This window comes from Schistocerca americana, chromosome 8, assembly GCF_021461395.2.
Source record: "Schistocerca americana isolate TAMUIC-IGC-003095 chromosome 8, iqSchAmer2.1, whole genome shotgun sequence".
In the NCBI taxonomy this organism is placed as follows: domain Eukaryota; kingdom Metazoa; phylum Arthropoda; class Insecta; order Orthoptera; family Acrididae; genus Schistocerca; species Schistocerca americana.
Genome location: NC_060126.1, coordinates 53,574,501 through 53,597,572, shown reverse-complemented (window position 1 = coordinate 53,597,572; position 23,072 = coordinate 53,574,501). Strand labels below are relative to the sequence as shown.

At 40.8% G+C, this 23,072-nt stretch overlaps 2 protein-coding genes across 2 annotated transcripts in view; one reads left to right on the top strand and one right to left on the bottom strand.

The window, feature by feature from the left end:
* Positions 1-1,474, bottom strand: part of LOC124544739 (fas-associated death domain protein) — a 53,058-nt gene extending 51,584 nt beyond the window's left edge. Inside the window, exons 1-2 of the mRNA XM_047123398.1 lie at positions 1,055-1,474; positions 904-972 (exon numbers count right to left, since the gene is read on the bottom strand). Of these exons, the coding sequence (XP_046979354.1) occupies positions 904-972; positions 1,055-1,364 (379 nt within the window). The 5' untranslated portion in view covers positions 1,365-1,474. The remainder of the gene's footprint in view (positions 1-903; positions 973-1,054) is intronic.
* A 273-nt stretch (positions 1,475-1,747) lies between these two features.
* Positions 1,748-4,862, top strand: LOC124544738 (elongation of very long chain fatty acids protein 6). Its single transcript, XM_047123397.1, has 2 exons — positions 1,748-2,406; positions 3,538-4,862. The coding sequence occupies exons 1-2, from the start codon at positions 2,087-2,089 to the stop codon at positions 4,088-4,090; spliced, it is 873 nt and encodes a 290-aa protein (XP_046979353.1). The 5' UTR covers positions 1,748-2,086; the 3' UTR covers positions 4,091-4,862.
* The last annotated feature ends 18,210 nt before the right edge of the window (positions 4,863-23,072 follow it).

Genomic DNA, 23,072 nt, shown 5'->3' with positions numbered 1-23,072 from the left:
CAACAACAACAAGAACAACAACACGACAAGATGAGGAATGAAAGGGGAAGAGTGTAAGATGTAGGGTTTTGCGATAAAATAAGCAAAGTGAAAAGTAATGAACTGCCTGTTGGCTTCTGTCTCGGTTTTTTTTGCCGACATTCGTCTGATGATTTTTCTAATGTTTCACCAGTCCACCCCCAGCAATGGAGGGTGAAACTTTGACAATACCAACTACTCATGATGGCGAAATGTTAGAAAAAATCATGAGACGAGTGTCAGCCGAAAAACCCAAGACAGAAGCCAACAGGCAGTTTGTCAACAAGTGAGCACGAAAGCCTTATAAATTTTGTAAAGTGAAAAGTTTTTGTGGAACTTGTAAAACACAAATAACAAGGTTTGGATCACTCTACTAATATAAATGGCACATTTTTATTTTCCTGTGCTCTACTTCCCCACTCTGATTTTAACAGAGAAGAGAAAAGTGTCAGCAACAATGACGTCACAAAATACAGAGAACTTACTTAAAATCTAACAATAAATGAACGTGTAAATCCATCTTGAATCAAAACTGTAATGTGCAAAGATACACAGTAGACTGCTTACCCAAACCTGGCAATAAACGAACAAGGAAATTTATGAGCAGTAGTTGTCTACATGCAGGGCATGTTTTGATATTCTTTTCTGTATATAGACAGCACCGCACCGTAAAGAAATTTATGGCTATGTGACTTCAGTGTTAATCACAATATACTTAGATTTTCTTACTTCCTTTACAAAAAACTAAATTTAAAATTACAAAGTACAGTCAGGTACAATGTGCAGAGCTAGGGCAGTGTGTGCATCATAAAAATATAATTTATTAAATGACAGGTGGATCACCTATACTACCTTATCTTTAGTGAGGCAACAACAATTACGAACCTCTAGGCGGAAGAGATCGCGTTCTGAAGACGTCATTCTGACTCTCAGTACTGTTCGACATCTGTCTTCCTAGATGCAGAGCAAAACACCATATTATAAAGGCGGTTTACTTCAGTCAATAATTTTAGAAACTTTTCATGTTATCACATACCATAAAAATCGTCGTCGATTCCATTTGATATTGAATCTCCATTATTACTGAACGAATGCAAGCGTTGTGGATCGCGGATTCTATCCCTAATACATAGCAGAGGTTTCACGTTGTCTGGGCTTATATAATCTCGTTTTTCTAACAAACAAATCAGTTCTTCCAAATTTTTTATCGAGCTACAACGTCTTTTTGAGTTTATTATCTGCGCGTATTCTAACACAAAATTATTGAGTTCTGGTGGACTAACATAGTTAGACTTTGATATTATAGATTCCTTTAACTGAATGTATGTGTTTATATTTGGTGGCATGTTTACAAAATAATAAATATTATGCCAAATCACATATAAACATCACAACTAAGAACATATACAATTATACACACAGTACACAGTCACCTGCCCCCAACACGATCAAAGATGTCAGACAGCGATATACAGAGATAACATATAGCATATTTTACTCATGGCAGATTTTCATTGCTAATTTCTTACTCGCAAGCAATTACCGAGACTATATATATATATCAATGAGGTTTCCCGTCAATCTTTCTTGTATTCAACACATTTTCTTTAGAAAAATGTGAAAGTATTGTCACTGATACGGAGCATGAATTTTGCTAGGATGTTCTTTGACAGTGACAAACATTGATTGGTTTTTACCGCCATCTGGTGGCAGACGGCGAAATCTGTGAATACTGAATGGAACGGATGACGGTTGTTGAGTCAGTGAAGGCGCAACGCTGGAGGTAGTAGGGAAGGAGGAGAGCGGCGTTAGAAGAACGTAGCGACTCGCTACAGGGTCTTTGAACGCGGCTCACCTGCCGGGAAATATCAGTTCGACTTAGTAAAATAGAAAGTGTGTATCTTCATTACGTGCCGATAGTGTGCCGGTAGGGTTGAAGTGTTGTGATTATCTCCTACTGCCTGCAGTGGTTTGATGTTATACGCTTATTTATCGGCATCGTGCACGTTGCGGAAATTAGCGACCAAAGAAAAATTTTCTTGCCGGTTCAAGATCTTAGCCATCTACGATGAACAGCTACATGGAAATAACTTTGCCAAATTACTCATACGTGTTTAACTTCGAAGAAGAATTTGAGCACCAGGACACCAGAGTATGGATGACAAAAAACTGGACCAATGGGTTTTATTACTGCGGGATTTATATGATATTCATTTTCGTTGGTCAGCATTATATGCAGAGCCGCCCACGATTCGAGCTTCGTGGGATTCTATCTTTGTGGAATACAATGCTCGCAGCTTTTAGCATAATCGGCGCATGCCGAACAGCCCCAGAATTTTTTCATGTGCTAAAGAATTACGGTCTATATCACTCCGTGTGTATTCCAAGGTGAGTACGAAACTGTTTCCGATTTACTTTGCTATTCATTAAGAAACTAAGGGATAGACATCTACGTTTACTTTGTCAATCAAACTGAAAACTGCTTTTTATGGTAAGAGTAGAACAAGCGGAAGTGGGGCGAAACTACCATTCTTGAGATTTTTGTGTGAAACCAGCTACCTCAATGACCGGTTCTCCCTACTGTGCAGTGTGTGTGTCGGGCGATACGTAATGCGATCGCAATAAGCGTAATGCTCTTTCGTGTGTCTCATGTAGAGCAGCTCCATTTCTGATAACTGCAGTAACGTGCACTGCCAAGGAATACTTGCGTAAACATAATTTGTACGAAAGAAAAGACTAATTTGAAGTATTGCGCGAAGTGTTTTGGAATGAGTTTTACGTATCAAAGTGATATACCAGTTGAGGGGGAGGGATTGTTCAGTGATCGAAACAAAATTTTACAGCTGTTTGATAGCTGTATATAGTGTCACACTTTTCTGTGCTCTACATTTTCGTCATATGTTTTGGAAATAATCATGTTGGAGGGTGGTGGTAGTACAAGTGTGAATTTTGCCAAGACTTGATGCGTAAAGTGCCGTACACTGGATTCATTCCAACAGTAAGGAAAAAAGGCGCCATGAACACAATAGTACTGATGCTTAAAGACATCTTTATATACTGGGAAACAATCTTCCAAAGTTACTGTCAAAATAAAATCGCAGTAAGCGTTTGTTTCATACGGTAGAGACAGTAGAGTCTCACGTAAAATAAAGTGGGTTTTTATTTGATGTAAAGTTTCATAATCACATTCACCCTGGGTACATAGTTATGAAAACGCCTGTTCAGTGTGATTTTCTTCGCAAAGGAATGGAACAGTCATGCGTCATCAAACTGTTAAAAGTGTAGCACTCGGGAAAAAAAAAATCACAGTGTGATTTAAATCTGCATTATTTGCTGTAACATGACGATTGCTACATTTGGATCTTTTTAGCCAGAATGATATTTAGCACAATTTTCCTTAACACAGTGCCCTCTTTATTCTGTAATTTCTGTCAAATCAGTGTTTTGTAATTATTATGAAATTGAAATTGTATCGTCAGATTTAATTTACAGTACTTTTTTCTTTTCTCTTTGCAACAGCTTCATTGAGCAGGACAGAGTGTCTGGCTTCTGGACGTGGATGTTTGTGCTATCAAAACTACCAGAGCTTGGAGACACAGTGTTCATTGTGTTACGAAAGCAGCCTCTGATTTTTCTTCATTGGTACCATCATATTACAGTTTTGCTGTATTCTTGGTACAGTTACACCGAGTACACTGCCTCAGCAAGATGGTTTATTGTCATGAACTACTTTGTGCATTCGGTAATGTACTCCTATTATGCACTGCGAGCTATGGGTTACAGACCTCCACGTCAGTTGGCGATGGTAGTAACTACACTGCAGTTAACTCAAATGATAATTGGCTGTGCGGTAAATATTTGGGCACACCAGATCCTTGAGGCAGGGCAGCAAGAGTGTCACATTTCACGCACAAATATAAAGCTTTCTATAGCGATGTACTTCAGTTATTTCGTTTTGTTTGCAAGGTTTTTCTACAAGACATACATTGATGGTGGGCATAAGTCAAAGGTTACAACAACAAATGGCATAGCTTCTGCAAAGTATATAGGAAGCAAAGCCAAGGTACAGTAATGTGTAATGTCTTGCTTTGACATGTTTGCTCTTTGGCTTATAAATGTCGAGTGACAGATGTGTTCTTAAAAATAAATGGCTGTGTAGTTTGCTACACACAAATTCTGTGCTTTTCAAATTTAAAGGCATTGTTTCATAAAGGAAAGGCAAATGTAAACACATCTAAATTGCCAGAGGAATATAAATTAGTCTAGTTGTTCACAATAGTATGTACTGAGGAAATATGGCTGTTATGAATGCAGCTTTGAAATTTTGGGCCTATTGAAGATACTGACATAGTTATGGGACCCATTTGCATTTATATGAAACATTTTCATTCCTCAGGTAACTAAGCTCGTTATATTTACCTTTCCTTTCTTGGAACATAGTGTGCTGTGTGCTTTATTGTTGCTTATTTATTGAAGGACTCTGTGTTGGAAGTATTATTGAAGTGTGGAAAAAACAGAATTGAATAATTCTGGTTGAATATGGACACTGTCATACCAGTTGTCTTCTACAACTGCTGTCTAATTTCTGCCAAACATTCCTTACCTGCTGAAGTTCAGGGAGTTGTGTAATAAAATCAGAAATTCCTGTGAGTTCTATTTTATACAAATGTTTTTTGTTGTATTGTTTATCTTTTATAAGAAATTTGTTTAAATGTTTGAGTGCTGGTGACACTCAAAAATTGTTTTTGTTTTACAGAATTGATAGCTGTGCATTTCTGTACACTGTATTTGTCATCTGTAAGATGTGTGAGAAACTGAAACTCAAATTAAATAAGTTAATATTACTTTATTTTGTTGCATTTCCACATCCATCTTCCCAACTTGTTCTACTGAGGACAATCCAAACAACCAACCAACAATAGAATAGTATGCTCCTCTATAAGATCAAAACTTGTAAATGTAGTGAAATGTGAAAGATCTCTGGTAGTGACCTGTAGTTTTCATTTTTCTGTATGTCAAATATTTTATAGAATTGGTGTTTTAAAATTTACTTCTGTTCAGCATGCTGAAACTTCTTAAATATTTTCATGGTGATGGTAGTAACTACACTACAGTTAACTCAGACGATAATTGTGCCAAATTGTTTACATTCTGCACATCTGGCAACCTAGTGTCCACTATGTCACACAGTTATTGCAGTTAATCAACAAGACATATAAACATGCATTGCTATATATTATTGGGCTAGTTGTGATATTTTGTCATAAATAGATTTTCAGCATGTATTGAATCTGAAATCTACTTGCTTCTAGTTTTTGGTGATTGGCCAGTCCCATGAATCTCTTGCAGATAAGTTTTGGAAAATGTGAAATTTTGTTTTTAATCATATGGCTGCTGCAACAGTATCAAATGTAAAAGCATAATTGGTTGGTTTCATATACTGTCCATAAATCATACTCAGGTGGTCTGCCTTTGAAGATTTTGTAACAGAATATAAACAACTTGATAGTTGTGACAGAGAACAAGTTGCAATCAAGGAAGAAAAAAGTTATGATGGTACAGTGTCTGATATTAAATAATACGAGCATTGGAAAGGCAGTGCAACACTTTGTTCTAGTGCCGTACATTGTGAAAGTAATCATATTAACCCACCTTGCGATAGAGTTCTCTACATAAAAACTAGAATTTGTGTCCTATTTTTAACTGCATTACTTTGTTTGGGCATAGCTCTGTCTAGTGAGTGTATACTACGAAGTTTTTCATTTGTTGTAGGGATAGTTCACATACATAAATATTTATGGCTGTAATGAATTTGTAATGGAGGCAGTTTATTAATGCTGTATCAAAATAATCGGAAATACGGAAGCGTCCGATCCCACCCGTCTGCTTTGACCCATGTCACAAATATGGCGGAAACAAAAACAAACACACACACTTTCCACAAGAAGCCTAATGACACTAACGGGACAAGCGCGGGAAATGGGGTGTTTTGGGTGGGGGGGCAAACTAAATATAAACAAATTTAGATGCCTTGCGTAGCTACAACGTGTAAGTGAAGACAGCCATGCATGAATACACACCCACCTTCCCAGGGTTCGTAACCCCTGCAACCCATAGAAGATAAAGATGCTTCAGTAGCTGATTAGTGTTTTTTGTCTTTTTTTTTAAAAAATCTCACGGAATAGAACGAACAGATCAGAAAAGTAAATAAAATAAGATAAAACATAACTGGAGACAGCCACACTCAAACCAAACTCCGCGCCGTCATGACGTCACACACAACACCCTTACGTCACGGGTCAAAGCTGACGCGTTGGATCGGACGCTTCTGTCGACCCAAATAATCTAGTGCTCTTTGCTGTAAGAAAGTGCTGCTACACATTTGTTTTTTGAATAGGTACAGCAGCAACGAGCCAGATGTTGACTTTTGTAAGCTTGTTATAAAGTTGCATCTATAGATTGTGTGCTGCTTGCTATTTTGCATATTCTCCTTCAAACTGAGAATTTACCTGCTGACACTCTTAACCTGGCCAAGAGTTGTAACATACTGTTTGTCACATTTAGAGGTGTGACAGTTATGAAGCTGCTGATTTTTCTTAGTCCGTGCTATTGTATTATAGTTTTACTATATTCTTTTTACAGATACAATGAATCTTTATAGAGTAACTTATCAGGGGAAAGGTGTCTAGTAGTACTTTCATAGTGCTTGCATCATCAGTGCAGTTTGTTACACTGCTTACAAGTAGTTACTTGGTGTCAGGCTGCATCAGATTGTTTAAAAAGGTGTTTGCAGAGCTATTTCCTACCAATATCAAGTCGATGAAAGTTGTATTGAATAGTCACTTTTCTTAGACTCCGTGCACCTGCCATGGCCCTGAGTGTTAATGGTCCTGAACCATACTGCATTACTATACCATAATTTTTCCAGCTTAGTGTAAGAAGCAGCTAGGGAAAAAGTTAAAACAGTGACACTGGCATGCTGTTAAGCTGCATGTGAAACATTGTTGTGCCAGGTGGAAATGTAATGTTAAAAATGTCATTAAAATAGCTAGATTCAAAATTGGCATGGCAGCTGCTGTCATATGCTGACAGTCATTTTTGTTGATAGTGATGATCAGAAAAGTCAAAATGCACCAGTAGAATTAGATAAGGTGTACATGACATTTCAGATGGTAAATGATTTTCATTTACTGTCATTACCATCAGGTTTTTTATCTGAGGGGACATGTTAAATGAAGTGTGTACTGCAGTGTTATTGTTGTCGGGTGGGACTCTGTTAGCTGCTATCTGTAAGTTCCTTGCCTAGTTTTGCCTTTTACGTATTATGTTTCGGCTTGAAAAGTGGTTGGTGATCAAATATCATACAAAAATACATAACTCTAGGGAGTTCTAGTTGCAGGAAATGACTCTGCTGAATAGTAACATATCCAAGTCTGTCATTCTTGGAAAAGTAAACAATGAAGTTTCATTGGAAAAGAAAGCACAGATTACAAAATGCATAATTAACACACACCTTCATTGCATATAATCTAAAATATTAAAGAAAACGGAAATTATACAGGATAAGTGAATACTCTTTTTTTGGCATTATTATTATTTTGTTAATGACAACATAAGTTAAATACAGTGGCACAAACGTTTAATGAAAGATAAGTTGTTAAAACTTATAAAAATCTGTACTTAATTAGTTGTTCAGGTAGTTTGGCAATTTAGATTCGGCTGGACATCCAGAAATGTATTATTTATCAATACATTCATAGAACCTCCAAAATCATTTCTGAATTATTGTATAATGGCTCTAGCAAAAGTTTAGTAGTGTAAGTATAGCATTGGTTAGCTTCATCTCCGTAAATAGTATGCTAAATTAAATTTAGTTAGAGGGAGTGTAGTCATTAAATTTTTCTCTGTGTACTTGCATAGATGAAGTGAGAGTATGCTACCACCCCCCCCCCCCCCCCCTTACACACACACACACACACACACACACACACACACACACACACACACACACACACACACACACACTCACACTCAATGGTAGGCCGATAGCGATGACTTACTTGTTGCATAGTTTATATGCAGAGCAGTTTTGAGCGCCCCTAAACCCCAATATGCAGAGCAGTTTATGGTGTAAAACGTGTAAACACAAAACTGTTCTGTAAATGTACAGGGTACAAGTGAAAAGGGCTGCTATGCTGCATGCTGGTGAAAGATATAATTATTAAATCCTTGTCCCTGTCCTTGAAGTGGGATTCATCTGTGACTGCCTCGAAGTTAAACTGGAAGAAATTTCCTCCGTACGCCTGGCAGTTTGCGTTTTTAAAGTCGTTCACGTTTCAGCACTGAATGCGTAATCATCAGTGTTTTTATTATTGTCTGCCAGTTATACCGGTAGTGAGAGTTATATAGTACTGTATACCGCTTATCATGGTTTTCTGACACTGTCATTTTAGAATTCTAGTAGGCGTGTTGAAATACTTTTGTGTCTCAGTAGTTAGTTACAAGCGTATTTTATCACGGAAACTCTAGGTTTCAACAGCCAGCTCGCGTGTAATACGTTACTTTGCAAGCATGGAAGTTAGAGGAGCTATAATACACAAAAGACGGTTGCTCTCAAAGTTAATTCAAATAAAGTGTACTACACTCTTTCTTCTGATGTACTTAACGGCGTTAGTTACTTCATATACCTTTGACCAGCACCAAGCGTGTCCCCCCCCCCCCCCCCCCCCCCCCCCCCTCGATATTTTAATCTCCGATTTGGATCGTACTTAATGACTAGAAACACGGTTGCGTTTGTACTAATTGTTTAAAAATTTGAGCTTACAGAACTGTTACATGGGACATATGTGTGACGATAATCCGCCTGAAAAAAAATCGAAAGCTGCTCCGGCACGATATTTAAATTTAAAACATTTGCCGCCCGCACGTCTTGCCAGTCTTTGCTGCGGTTGTCGAATCACGTGACTTCCTTTGTCGTTTTAAAGAATTTTGTGCACTTTCCTGCTACAAAAACGGCTTTCGACGTGGATCTTTTCATCGTCGTTGAAATGAACGTCGTCCTGCTGTTTGGAACTTGGAAAATGATTACAGCAGTAAGATCAGAAAAAGTAATGCTTTGGAGGAGACGTGTAAAAATTTGTTCCGGACTTCGAAAATCCAACACTTTCGTCGACGTATTTTCTTCTAAATAACAAAATAAAGAGCAACGCTTCCTCTTTAGATTACCTTTCGTACCAGGCTCGCCCAAGTGCCCTGACAGCTCTCACCACAGAGCTTCAGCCTCACGGTTATCGTGTGTACGGCAATTCAAGCGCGCTGTAGTCGGGTGTTGCAACGATTGAACAGCGCAGCTGAATCGCCACGACGAAGTCGCCAGTGTGAAAGCAAGTCGAGCAGCAATTTTTTGAAAACTGACGCCACTGTCATTCTCGATTGACTGCTGCTAGTTGACACCCAAGGCTCTTCTGCAGTCCTTTATGCCAGCTGTCTGGTGATTTTTTTTTTTTTTTTTTTTTTTTTTTTTTTTTTTTTTTTTTTTTTTTTTTTTTTCTTGGGCTCAACTGGAGGTTTGCTTTCGTCGTCCTTCCACGATTTCGTATTGCAACATGCCCTACCATTTCCACTGCAGTGTTTCAACCCGCTGTGTTACACAACTGACATGAATAGTCACTTTTGCAATCTCTTCAGCGTAGACCTAGTATTGATCTTTTCACCCCTGTGATTTCTAAATTTCGCTTTTGTGAATTCTCTTAACCCCCTGGTTCCTCAGTCGTAAGTTAAAACACGAAGAACACACTGATGGAAAACTCTTGTTCTACATCTATATTCTGCAAACCTCTGTGCAGTATATGACAGAGAGTACGTAACATTTTACTAGTTACTAGAGCTGCTTCTTGTTCCAGTCATGTATGGAGCACTAGAAGAATGACTGCTTAAATGACTCTGTGCATGCTTTAACAAATTCTAATCTTGTCTTCATGTTCCCTACAGTAGGTATGCATAGGGCAAGTGTAGATTGACATGTAAAACAGATATTTGAAAGTTTACAAGTAAGGTTTTACAGGATTGTTTGCTTCTCTCTTGAATCATCTGCCATTTCATCTTTTTATCATCTCTGTGACACTTTTCCAGGGGTGAAACAAACCTGTGACCATTTATACTGCTCTTCATTGTATGCAGTCAATATCCACATTCAGTACTCTTTGGTGTGGGATCCACATGCTTGTGCATTATTCCAGAAAGGGTCACATGGGTGTCTTGCAAGCAACCTTTTGTGTGGACTTCATTGTGTTTACTTACTCAACCAAAGTCTACCACGTACAACTATGTCCTTGTGATCTTTACATTTCGTATTACTCTAAGTTCACAGGCATTTTGGACAGTAAAAGTTTCCGGTACATGTTCTTCATCCTAATTTTATACAGCAGTAAATCTCGGGCTTAATGTCGCCTAGATCTTTGAGGTATAAATTTTCTTACATTGCCGGTCAGAAATTTTCAGTCATACATGATATACTTAATTTCAATATACACACCATAAAAACTACATATTTTATCCCTCTATCCCTAAGTAAAACACAATATGGCTTAAATTTTACGCAGACCTTTCAATGTTAAATGACCTCAGTTTTCTGACCTCGCTGTCAAGTTCATCCCATAAGAAATGAATGGAATTTAGCATATTCTTCAGTTCCCCACATTTCTCTTTTATACTGACATACCTCCTGCACAATATAGAAGCATGTTTGGGACCATTGTCCTGCTGCAGAATTTTTTTGCCAGATGGAACTGCATTGTTGATTCTGATATTCTTCCTTCACTATGCTTCCCAACTAGGCTTTTGACTTCAACCTGCAAAACATCCCAACACCACGACCAACCCTCCATTATGCTTCATCGTGGCATCACACACTGATTCTTTATATGTTCTCCACAAAGGTGATGAACAGACATTCAATGATGGCTTCCAGAAACTTCAGACTTAGATTTGTGAGTACACTTGGGCCACTGCTGTGAACTCTAGTTTTTATGTTGCTGGGCCCATTGTAAGCCCCTTAACTGTTGTTGACAGAGATGGCATTGTGCTTTTGAGTGGAGATTGGAGCTGTTTGCATACAATTTATTTCCTGGTGAATTTCAGGTACTGTAAGAGGCCTCTACCATTTACATGGTACACATATGAATTGATCTTCACTGCAGGATGCTATCTGGTGTCTTCTAGTTTGCAACACACTTGCATTTACATCCGTTTACTTAAACTGTGGCAATGTATACTGTACTGTAGATTGGGCTACACCAACTTTTGTTGCTATTGTCTTACTAGACTAGACTAGACTAGCCTTCCTTATGCAGAACTACAATTACATCATGTTTTTTATATTCCAGTCTCCTACTTACGTCCCTTTAGGAGATAATGGTATGACCCTGATCAGGTGTAAAAGCACACTGCAAGATGCACACAGTGTACTGTAAGCTCATGCAAACTGATTGCTACACAGACAGTAGAAGGAATGAGATCTGTTTGAATGAAACCATCTTAGGTAAAGGCACATCAGTGGTGTTGTAGATACTTCTCAGTGCTTCTTTAGCCAAACAGTCAGGTATAACAGAGGTGCTTAGTTTTTACATGATTGTCAGAATATGATAGAATATTCAAAATGAAATCCTTCTTTAACCACAAATCCATAGTTCTGATAGATGATCAAAAACTTTTGACCAGTAGTGGAAACTATCTGTAGAGCCTTTGAGCTGGCAGTGTTCCCATTTTATAGGACACGATTTTGCGAGATGTTTAGCACAAGTCCAATCTCTTAATTTTGTTTTCAGTATGGCCATGTCAGTTATTGTTTGCAGTCATGTAAAATTTGCTGTGAAGTGTGTGAATGCAAATATACTTCAGTAGTACAGATAGCTTGAGAATTAAGATAGACAGCTATTGGAAATGAATCCACAAGTGGCAACTAGATTGGTTTCATGAGCATATGGGTAAAATAACACCCTCAGTGCCCTCCATAATCACAGCAATGTTAATTTATGGTGGTCAATTGCAGGAAAAACGATGAAGTGTTCTGTAATCTGTTCTAGCACCTGTCAGGGAATTTATATATTTCATGTTTTTATTTTTTAGGCTTCTGCATCTGTCGGTAAATATGGAACGCTTTTAGGACCACCTTGTCTGTCTGTCCATGTGTCTGACTGTTAAAACCACTCTTTCTCAGGAATGAGTACAGATATCAAGTTCAAATTTATGTCAATTAGCAAGGTCTAGGGTCTTTTGTATCACAAAAAATTTAGGCTTCTGAGTTGGTGCAGTCAAAACAGAAGTATTATAGTAGTGCCAATTCATGGACAAATGGCACCAATGATTCATGGGATTTTCCTACCACACTGCTTTCCCTCTGACGAAGGTCATTTGCCCTATGTATAAAAAGGAGAGAATTCAGGTTTTGGTGGGAAATTCAAAACTAAAAGGAAATTAAAAAAAATAGCCCAATTGATCTATTGTGTTTCCTAAGGAAGAAAGACTCGTTCAAAAGTATAAATTGGTGGAAAATTCAAGACAACACATTGTCATGCTGGCAGACTGAGAATGCTGGGTGCAGGCTCTGTGATGTCACAATCAGCGACATGAAATGTGAGCACCAGCCTATGACATGAGGATTCAAGATGGCTGACCTGGAATACAAGATGGCTATTGCATATGGCAGTTGAGACATCCTAGTGCAGCTCTAAGACACCATGATCCAACTCAGACCTGTTGGGCTACTTATAACAGTGTGGAATTCGGACATACTGTCCCAGAGCTGGAATACTGAGCCTGCCTCTACGACATCAGAATCTTCTAAGCCGCTGATGGAATAGAGTATGAATAAGAGTTCACGCTATCAGCTTCAGCTAAGGCCTGAAGATGGCGTACTAAGTCATCAAAACTCATTGCAGTATAACATCAAACCAACAGTACAAGTGTTTCATTTTATTACATAACTGAATGGTCAAAGTGCCACAAACTATAAATCAGGAGGATAGACATACAGACTGATCGTGAAGTCCGTGCCCAGCCAAGTCGCCCTGGAGTCACGCCACCGTGCACTGGGGGACAGCTCAGTTCAGACGCACACCATGCGTGTACTACCGATTCGATAACTTAATGCTGAATGGAGTGCAGAAGTTCAGATTCCAAGTGCTAGTATGCGGCTGTGATAGCACTGCAATTACTGCCTGCATGACTGGAGTTAACGTCTTGGGAAACATGAAAAACATACTTTAACCCAAATGACAGTGAGTCAAAATTAAAAATCCACTTACCAAAAGTTTCAAGTTATGGGACGTCTGCTGGCTGTCAAACTATAATGCACTCATCCTAACCTAAAAACTATATAGCCCATCGATGCAGTCTGTATGGTTGTCAAACACTTGTCACTGATGTTTGTAGTAGCTGGGGGAGGGAGGAGAAAGCAGTAGGAGAGGTATTCACATGCATCTTCATTTGAACACTGTTCTTATATTGCACTGACTGTTGGTCAACTTGTGGACACTGGTTCACGTCCTCTCCGCTGCAGCTCACTGAGCCGAGCCGTGCCGTGGCGGGACAGGTTACGTGCCACATTGGAGGCATCTTCGCAGGTTGACACACCATGTCTTAACTCACTACCAGTATTGCTTGGAGCTCACAGCATGTCGTCACATGGCTCTGAAGTTTACTGCTACATAGAGGCTGTTTTCACCTACAGTACGTACTTATGTGATCTGGTCAGCACCTTGTTCTCTAAGGCAGTGCATCCACACCAGTCCGCATGCTTTCTGATGTATTCCTAAGACAAGATTTTTCACTTAATCGTTGTCTAATTTTAGAATAGGAGTGCATCGTGTTGTGTTAGAGGAAGGCAATGGAATGGTTCTGATATTCCATAGCTGGACTAGCCTACCTCATCGCTGCACACTGCTGCCGCCACTACCACTCCACGATCGTCACACATCACACTGTGTGCTGTGAGTCGCAGGGATGCTGTGTGGTGCACCATTAACAATAAGTTGCTGTCACCCATAAGAATAGAGAAGCAGGCAGCACCTCATATAGTGAGAAATGCACATGACTATCGTTGCCTGACTGAGCAACCTGCCACAAAAATTGTATTTGAATTGACTGACCAGTGCATACTGGTGCAGCTTGATCTTGTAAGGATCTGATACCAGGGATACTACTGCAGTCTTTTCAAAATGACATGGTAGATATATACACAACAAAACGTTGAATTTTCATTTGACTTTTATACTGAAATTAACAATAACATATTGAAATTTCCACCTAAAGAAGCATTAACCCTCATTTCCAGGTGACATCTTGGATCTATATTTAACACTGATCGTAAGTTCTGACACACACTGATTGCGATATTGAACGGTAGATTAAGATTTGCCCACTATTCTCATTTTTGCTATAGATCCAACGACGACGATGACGACAAAACTGAGAGATCAACACACATTTATGGTGAATGGTGGTGCTGGTGATATAACAGCGTGTTAATGTTTCCAAGGAATCTGTCTTCCATCCACCTCTCCTCTAGGCATCCTCCCCTAAGGTGAACTGATGTCATACTCTAGTCGTCTAGAATGCAGCGCAATTAATGTTCCAATGTAGGAAATATCTTTCCACCACCTGATATACATTCAGCTGGCAAGATCTACACACTATGGCTGGAAAAGTTAGACAGGCACCAGAGCAAACATCTCGCATAAGAACCTCGAAGACAGAGAAATCATGACTCGTGCAAAGGCATAGAACTGTTTTGCCATGGCTAAAGTGTTGTTAGTTTATGGTTTGATAAGTTTCTATGTAAAGTGTCATGTAACAATGTTAGACACGGAGTGTACTGGGAGGAGGCATGAGACCTACGACTCATTGGTCAATGTGTCATACGTTTACATACGTACTCTGTAAGCCAATGTACTGCTTGCAGTGGAGAGTATCCTGTGCCACTACTAGTCATTTCCTTTTCTATACCGCTAGCAAACAGAGCAAGGATAAAACGACTGTTTGACACCATATGAGCCCCGATTTCTCGTATCTTAACGGCTATTATGCGAAATGTATGTTGGCGTCGGCAGAACCTTTCTACAGTCAGCTGCAAATGCTGATTCTCTAAATTTTCTCAATAGTATTCTCGATAAGAACATCGCCTTCCATCCAGGGATTCCGATTTGAGTTCCCAAAGCATCTCCATACCACTTACATGTTCTTCGAAGCTACCGGTAACAACTCTAATCGTGTAGGATAGAAAAAGGCATGTGAAGGTCATTACATCTTACAACCCGACTGCCACAAAACCCAGCATCATAACCGAAACTATTTCATCATTTTTGTGTGATAGCTTTGAGTGACCGATGTTGCTGGCCATGCTTCCTCTGTTGGTGCACGCGACATGGGCGGACGTTGCATGCTTCCACACAATCAAATGAATGAAGAAAGTCGTGGCTATCATTCTGCAAAAGCTGTAGGTGAACTCCTCGACAGAAGCAGTCACATGCAGTACAGCAGCATTTGACATCTGAACGCACAGTATCCTGGAGTAACAATGAGAAGAACAGAACATAACAGCACAACACAACTAAACCCAACAGTAGATCACCACAATCTCTCCCTCACACCCAATAATTGCCTTGAGAAACGTATGCATAGAGCTGGCAGAACCTCACCAAAAATATGAGTTGATAAGAAAGTATCGGTTTTCAAGCCATGCCAACTAGTTACCTGTCCATGAACTTTCTGCAGAGATCTCTGCCATTGTGAAGTCGTTGACTGTCATGTGAATACCACTGCCATGCGCTGCCGCTAGTGACATAACTGGTGCCTCATCCTGCACAATATACAACAATGTTTTGGTGACATGGCCACCACACCTGCACAATATACAACAATGTTTTGGTGACATGGGCACCACACCTGCACAATATACAACAATGTTTTGGGGACATGGGCACCACACCTGCACAATATACAACAATGTTTTGGTGACATGGCCACCACACCTGCACAATATACAACAATGTTTTGGTGACATGGCCACCACACCCGCTTCAACTCCCCGATCACAGTATCCCAGCACAAACTCAGCTGCAATCCACCGTCTGTATTAAAGGTGTTGTCCGATGTTTTGATCTCTGTTCCTTCATTTATTACGCTGTCCCAGAAGCTATTGGCCTGGATAATAAAACAAGTATCATTGAATGCAATTCGGTGTCCGTTTTCCAGTTCATGCTCTGCTACAGCAGACTTTTTCGGGATAATGTAGTCAGAAACACCTTTCATGTTCTGTGCAGCACTGTTCAGTGTTGGGGACAGTGTGGCTGACAAACTACCACACCCACATTGTATTTTGTATATTCCAGGAGTTCTGAAGCCTATATCGCCTTTCGCAGGATTCATTATTTGCTGGATCTTTGCTGGAGACCTGAAGACTGTCGATTTTAGGTTACTTCAGGAACACGCTAATCTTCTTTGTTATTGTGCCACAAAACAGTAAAAACACAATCTTTGTATTCTTTGGAGGCCTTCTGATTTCACAGATTAGATTAAATTGAATGCAAAATTTGTCTGTTTTTGCTACCATATTCCTTTAAAATTTTGCGTAAGTGGCTCAGTTCCCTTGGCAGATTTATGGCATCAGAGATGGTTTTGGCTCGATGTACGAAGGTGCTCAGAAAAGACCGTCTTTGTGCTGGGTGGTGGTAGGTAGCGGCGTGTAGGTATGGATCTGTGTGGGTGGGCATGCGTTAAATGCTGTGACGGAGACACTCATTGGATTTATAGCAGACAAGGACGTCCAGGAATGGCAAGGAACTGTCTCCCCCCCTCTACTTCCATCATAAACTTTTTGTGGTCTTGGATGCTGTTGAAGTGTTCCAGGAACTCTTAACAGTTTTTCATGTTCATGAGGCCATATGACAGAGGTGTCACTGATGTTGCAATAAAAACACCAATGCTTTGCAGGAGCTGTGTCCAAGGCAATGCGGGCACAGTGGCCGTGCCACTGTAGCATTGTCATATACTGTGCGGGACTGGGCACCAGTGATGTCACTGGTGGGGGCGTGGCTATATAAGCATGGCAGTAGCATTTGCATGACAGACAACCACATGAAAATGGCAGAGGAGATTTCTGCCGATAGCTCGTGAGCAGTTGAACACTTGAAGCGGTTTGAAACCTGAGGATATTTTATTAATGGATATTGCTGCCAAAGCAAGCATTTGTACAAATTTATATGTGTTTTATGTTGTACATATGCAGCTGATTTCTTACGTTACTGTCTTCTGAGTGTGACCATACTGATGATTTAATGCCATCCAACAGTTGTTGCATCCTTATCTTGAAGTAAAATCATCAGAGCAATACTGCATTGGTCTGCAGGATGCAAAAACTCCACTCTATCCTTCTGTGTAGTTATTTGATACAGCTTATCACAGTAGGGTATTACGTGCAAGCAGACCACTGTTGCATCACGGTAGACCTGCGGCACTGACATGCTGATCACACAGATATACTATGTGATCAAAAGTATCAGGACACCTGCTTGAAAATGGCTTAAAAGTTCGTGCTGCCCTCCATCGGTAATGCTGGAATTCAGTACGGTGTTAGCCCACCCTTAGCCTTCATGCAGCTTCCACTCTGGCAGGCATATGTTCAATCAGGTGCTGGAAGGTTTGTTGAGGAATGGCAGCCCATTGTTCACGGAGTGGTGCACTGAGGCCTGGCACAAAGTCGGCATTCCAAAACATCCCAAAGGTGTTGTATAGGATTCAGGTTAGGACTCTGCGCAGGCCAATCCATTACAGGGATGTTACTGTCGTGTAACCACTCTGCCACAGGCCGTACATTATGAACAGGTGTTCAATCTGTTGAAAGATGCAATCGCCATCCCCGAATTGCTCTTCAACAGTGGGAAGATAGAAGGTGCTTAAAACATCAATCTAGGCCTGTGCTGTGATAGTGCCACGCAAAACAACAAGGTGTGCAAGCCCCCTTCATGAAAAACACGACCGCACCATAACACCACTGCCTCCGAATTTTACTGTTGGCTCTACACACGCTGGCAGATGAGGTTCACCAGGCATTTGTCATAACCACACCATGCCATCGGATCGCCACATTGTGTACCGTGATTCGTCACTCCACACAACGTTTTTCCGCTGTTCAATCGTCCTATGTTTACGCTCCTTACACCAAGTGACGCTTGATGTGCGGCTTATGAGCAGCCGCAAGACCGTCAAATTCAAGTTTTCTCACCTCCCGCCTAACTGTCATAGTACTTGTAGTGGATCCTGATGCAGTTTGGAATTCCTGTGTGATGGTCTGGATAGATGTCTGCCTATTACACATTACGACCCTCTTCAACTGTCGGCAGTCTGCCAGTCAACAGACGAGGTTGGCCTGTACGCTTTTGTGCTCTGTGTGTCCCTTCACATTTCCACTTCACTATCACATTGGAAACAGTGGACCTAGGGATGTTTAGGAGTGTGGAAGTCACATATACAGACGTATGACACAAGTAACAACCAATGACCTGACCACGTTCGAAGTCCGTGAGTTCCATAGAACGCCCCATTCTGCTCTCTCACGATGTCTAATGACTATTGAGGTCGAGCCGGCCGCGGTGGTCTCGCGGTTCTAGGCGCTCAGTCCGGAACCGCGCGACTGCTACGGTCGCAGGTTCGAATCCTGCTTCGGGCATGGGTGTGTGTGATGTCCTTAGGTTCGTTAGGTTTAAGTAGTTCTAAGTTATAGGCGACTGATGACCTCAGAAGTTAAGTTGCATAGTGCTCAGAGCCATTTAACTACTGAGGTCGCTGACATGAAGTATCTGGCAGTAGGTAGCAGCACAATGCAGCTAATGTGAAAAACGTATGTGTTTGGAGGTGGCTGGATACCTTTGATCACATAGTCTACGATGCTATTAGTAAACCCAAGTCACTCTATCAGACAGTTATGGTAGAAGTACCACTATATTTATCGGAAAGTATCGGTACGTGATGTATTGTCAGCCGTACGATTTGTATCTATCACCATTTCTTAAGAGTCTATTAATGTTTGTGTAGAGGCAAACACAGAGGTTATAAATCACACCCTAATGTCAACTCTATCTTCAGTCAAGGAGTGGACTGATGTAAAACTTCCTGGTAGATTAAAGCTGTCTTCCAGACCAAGACTCAAACTTCCTGAGCAAGTGCCCTACCGACTGAGCTACCCAAGCACGGCTGACGACCCGTCCTCACAGATTTGCTTGCGCCAGTACCTCGTGTCCTACGTTTTATGCAGGCACTTTGTAAAATCAGTGATCTGTCAATACAGTCATAAATAGTGTCTGACTATGTGTAGTCGAGTTCCAGGTAGTTTACATGCAAGTTAACCAATATAGCAAACGAACTGCAGTTAAATGCAGCTACTCCGCCGGTTTCAAAATTCGTCAAACTACTTTCCAGCTTCTAGATGCCCATTGTGGTCTTCTTATGACCCCCCAAACGCGTCACAGAACATTGTTACACAGTGCATATCACACAGAACCATATGCCATAGCGTGAAATATACCTAGCAGCACCGTGGAGTTGTAAAAAGCAGCTTAATAATATGATCCTGGAGTCGTGTTACTTTGTAAATTCATCTATAAACAGAGGTCGCCTGGGCTGAATCAAGGTCGCAGAACTGCATAGCTGTCTCGTGTGCTGGAAGGAATACGATATAACTGTTGTGGGAAGCTATTTCCAGGAATAGACCTCTATCACTATTTATAGTGCACAGACCTTATATACCATGACCATCTGACCCACCTTCAAGTTTGGAATGTTTCCTGCTATTAAAACTAAGAGCCCTTGTCATACATGTCAGTAAAACAGAATATCGCTGGGTAAACGTTAGATTTGGTGTGCAGCACATGGAAGGAGTTTGTGACATTCTAATACATTTTGCGCCTGTAGTCCAGGAATATTTAACTAATAGAAATATACTGGATGGTGAATGTCGCACCTCTCAATATACCGGGTGATCAAAAAGTCAGTATAAATTTGAAAACGTAATAAACCACAGAATAATGTAGATAGAGAGGTAAAAACTGACACACATGCTCGGAATGACATGGGGTTTTATTAGAAAAAAAAAAAGTTCACAAAATGTCCGACAGATGGCGCTGGACAGCAGGCAACTACTACCGTGACGGGTGAGAGATACGCCGATATGTTACAGAATCGCATAATCCCCAACCTGGCTGATAAACACCTGCTGGAACGTACGATGTTTATGCAGGATGGCGCTCCACCCCATATTGCTAGACGCGTGAAAGATCTCTTGCGCGCGTCATTTGGTGATGGTCGTGTGCTCAGCCGCCACTTTCGTCATGCTTAGCCTCCCAGGTCCCCAGACATCAGTCCGTGCGATTATTGGCTTTGGGGTTACCTGAAGTCGCAAGTGTATCGTGATCGACCGACATCTCTAGGGATGCTGAAAGACAACATCCGACGCCAATGCCTCACCATAACTCCGGACATGATTTACAGTGCTGTTCACAACATTATTCCTCGACTACAGCTATTGTTGAGTAATGATGGTGTACATATTGAGCATTTCCTGTAAAGAACATCATGTTTGCTTTGTATTACTTTGTTATGCTAATTATTGCTATTCTGATCAGATGAAGCGCCATCTGTCGGACGTTTTTTGAACTTTTGTATTTTTATGGTTCTATTAAAACCCCATATCATTCCAAGCATGTGTGTCAATTTGTACCTCTCTATCTAAATTATTCTGTGATTTATTCAGTTTTCAAACTTATACTGACTTTTTGATCGCCCTGTACAAAAACGATTTAGCAGATTGATCAGTAGCACTAAAAGATTGTTCATTCACAATGCTGTTGCGTAGAGGGAAATATATTTTACGAAATTTGATTTGTAATTGCAGTGGCATGAGTGTTAGGAGATATAATGTGAAACAATCGTGCATGTGGACTCAGAGAAATCGCTCAGTGCTGTGCAAGACCGGATGTTGTAGAGAATCGCTAAAGTACACTCACCCACCTTCATTTCCTCGATTGGCAGACTGTAACTTCAATAAGGAGTGTAATTTGATTTTTCAATTTTGTGTTGACAGGGAAAAAGTTTTCCAGTTGTTTGTTTTAGGCGAGTTTCTATTCCATGAAAGGCGGACGCAGACTTGCTGCGTTCCGCAATCTGTATTTTATAGTTTGTGCAAAACATTTGTCTTCTCAATCAGCAAACATCGTTTTCTGTAATTAATTACGAGCAGGTACCATCAACAGGACATTAATCTCAAGTATTAATACGTACCAGCTATTGTAACTGTAATATAAAAAGCTACGCAGCATTAAAAAAACGTGCGTTATACAGGGTGGTCCATTGATCGTGACAGAGTCAAATATCCCACGAAATAAGCGTAAAACGAAAAAACCACAAAGAACGAAATTTGTCTAGCTTGAAGGGGGAAACCAGATGGCGCTATGGTTGGCCGGCTAGATAGCACTGCCATAGGTCAAACGGATATCAACTGCGTTTTTCTAAATAGGAACCCCCATTTTTATTACATATTCGTGTAATATGGTTCAAATGGCTCTGAGCATTATGGGACTTAACTGCTGTGGTCATCAGTCCCCTAGAACTTGGAACTACTTAAACCTAACTAACCTAAGGACATCACACACATCCATGCTCGAGGCAGGATTCGAACCAGCGACCGTAGCGGTCGCGCGGTTCCAGACTGTAGCGCCTAGATCCGCTCGGTCACTCTGGCCGGCTCGTGTAGTATGTAAGGAAATATGAGTGTTTTAGTTGAACCACTTTTTTCGCTTTGTTATAGATGGCGCTGTAATAGTCACAAACATATGGCTCACAATTTTTGACGAACAGTTGGTAACAGAGAGGTTTTTTGAATTAAAATACAGAACTTAGATACGTTTGAACATTTTATTTCGGTTGTTCCAATGTGATACATGTACCTTTGTGAACTTATCATTTCTGAGAACGCATGCTGTTACAGCGCGATTGCCTGTAAATACCACATTAATGCAATAAATGCTCAAAATGATGTCCGTCAACCTCAATGCATTTGGCAATACGTGTAACGACGTTCCTCTCAAGAGCGAGTAGTTCGCCTTCCGTAATGTTCGCACATGCATTGACAATGCGCTGACGCATGTTGCCAGGCGTTGTCGGTGGATCACGATAGCAAATATCCTTCAACGTTCCCCACAGAAAGAAATCCGCGGACGTCAGATCCGGTGAATGTGCGGGCCACCAATCCACCTGTCACGAATTATGCTATTCAATACCGCTTCAACCACACGCGAGCTATGCACCGGACAGCCATCGTGTTGGAAGTACATTGCCACTCTGTCATGCAGTGAAACATCTTGTTGTAACATCGGTAGAACATTACGTAGGAAATCAGCATACATTGCACCATTTAGATTGCCGTCGATAAAATGGGGCCAATTGTCCTTTCTCCCATAATGCCTGTCCATACATTAACCCGCCAAGGTCGCTGATGTTCCACTTGTCGCAGCCATCGTGGATTTTCCGTTGCCCAGTAGTGCATATTATGCCGCTTTACGTTACCGCTGTTGGTGAATGACGCTTCGTCGCTAAATAGAACGCGTGCAAAAAATCTGTCATCGTCCCGTAATATCTCTTGTGCCCAGCGGCAGAACTGTACACGACGTTTAAAGTCGTCGCCATGAAATTCATGGTGCATAGAAATATGATGTGGGTGCAATCGATGTTGATGTAGCAGTCTCAGCACCGACGTTTTTTGTCTGCTACTGATGTGCGGATTAGCCGCGACAGCAGCTAAAACACCTACGTGGGTATCATCATTTGTTGCAGGTCGTGGTTGACGTTTCACATGTGGCTGAACACTTACTGTTTCCTTAAATAACGCAACTATCGGGCGAACCGTCCGGACACTTGGCTGATGTCGTCCAGGATACCGAGCAGCATACATAGCACACGCCCGTTGGGCATTTTGATCACAATAGCCATACATCAACACGATATCG

Coding starts and splice junctions, on each gene's coding strand:
- LOC124544738 (XM_047123397.1), top strand. CDS start 2,087: ATGAACAGCTACATGGAAATAACTTTGCCAAATTACTCATACGTGTTT. Junction 2,407..3,537: donor CACTCCGTGTGTATTCCAAG/GTGAGTACGAAA, acceptor TCTTTGCAACAG/CTTCATTGAGCAGGACAGAG.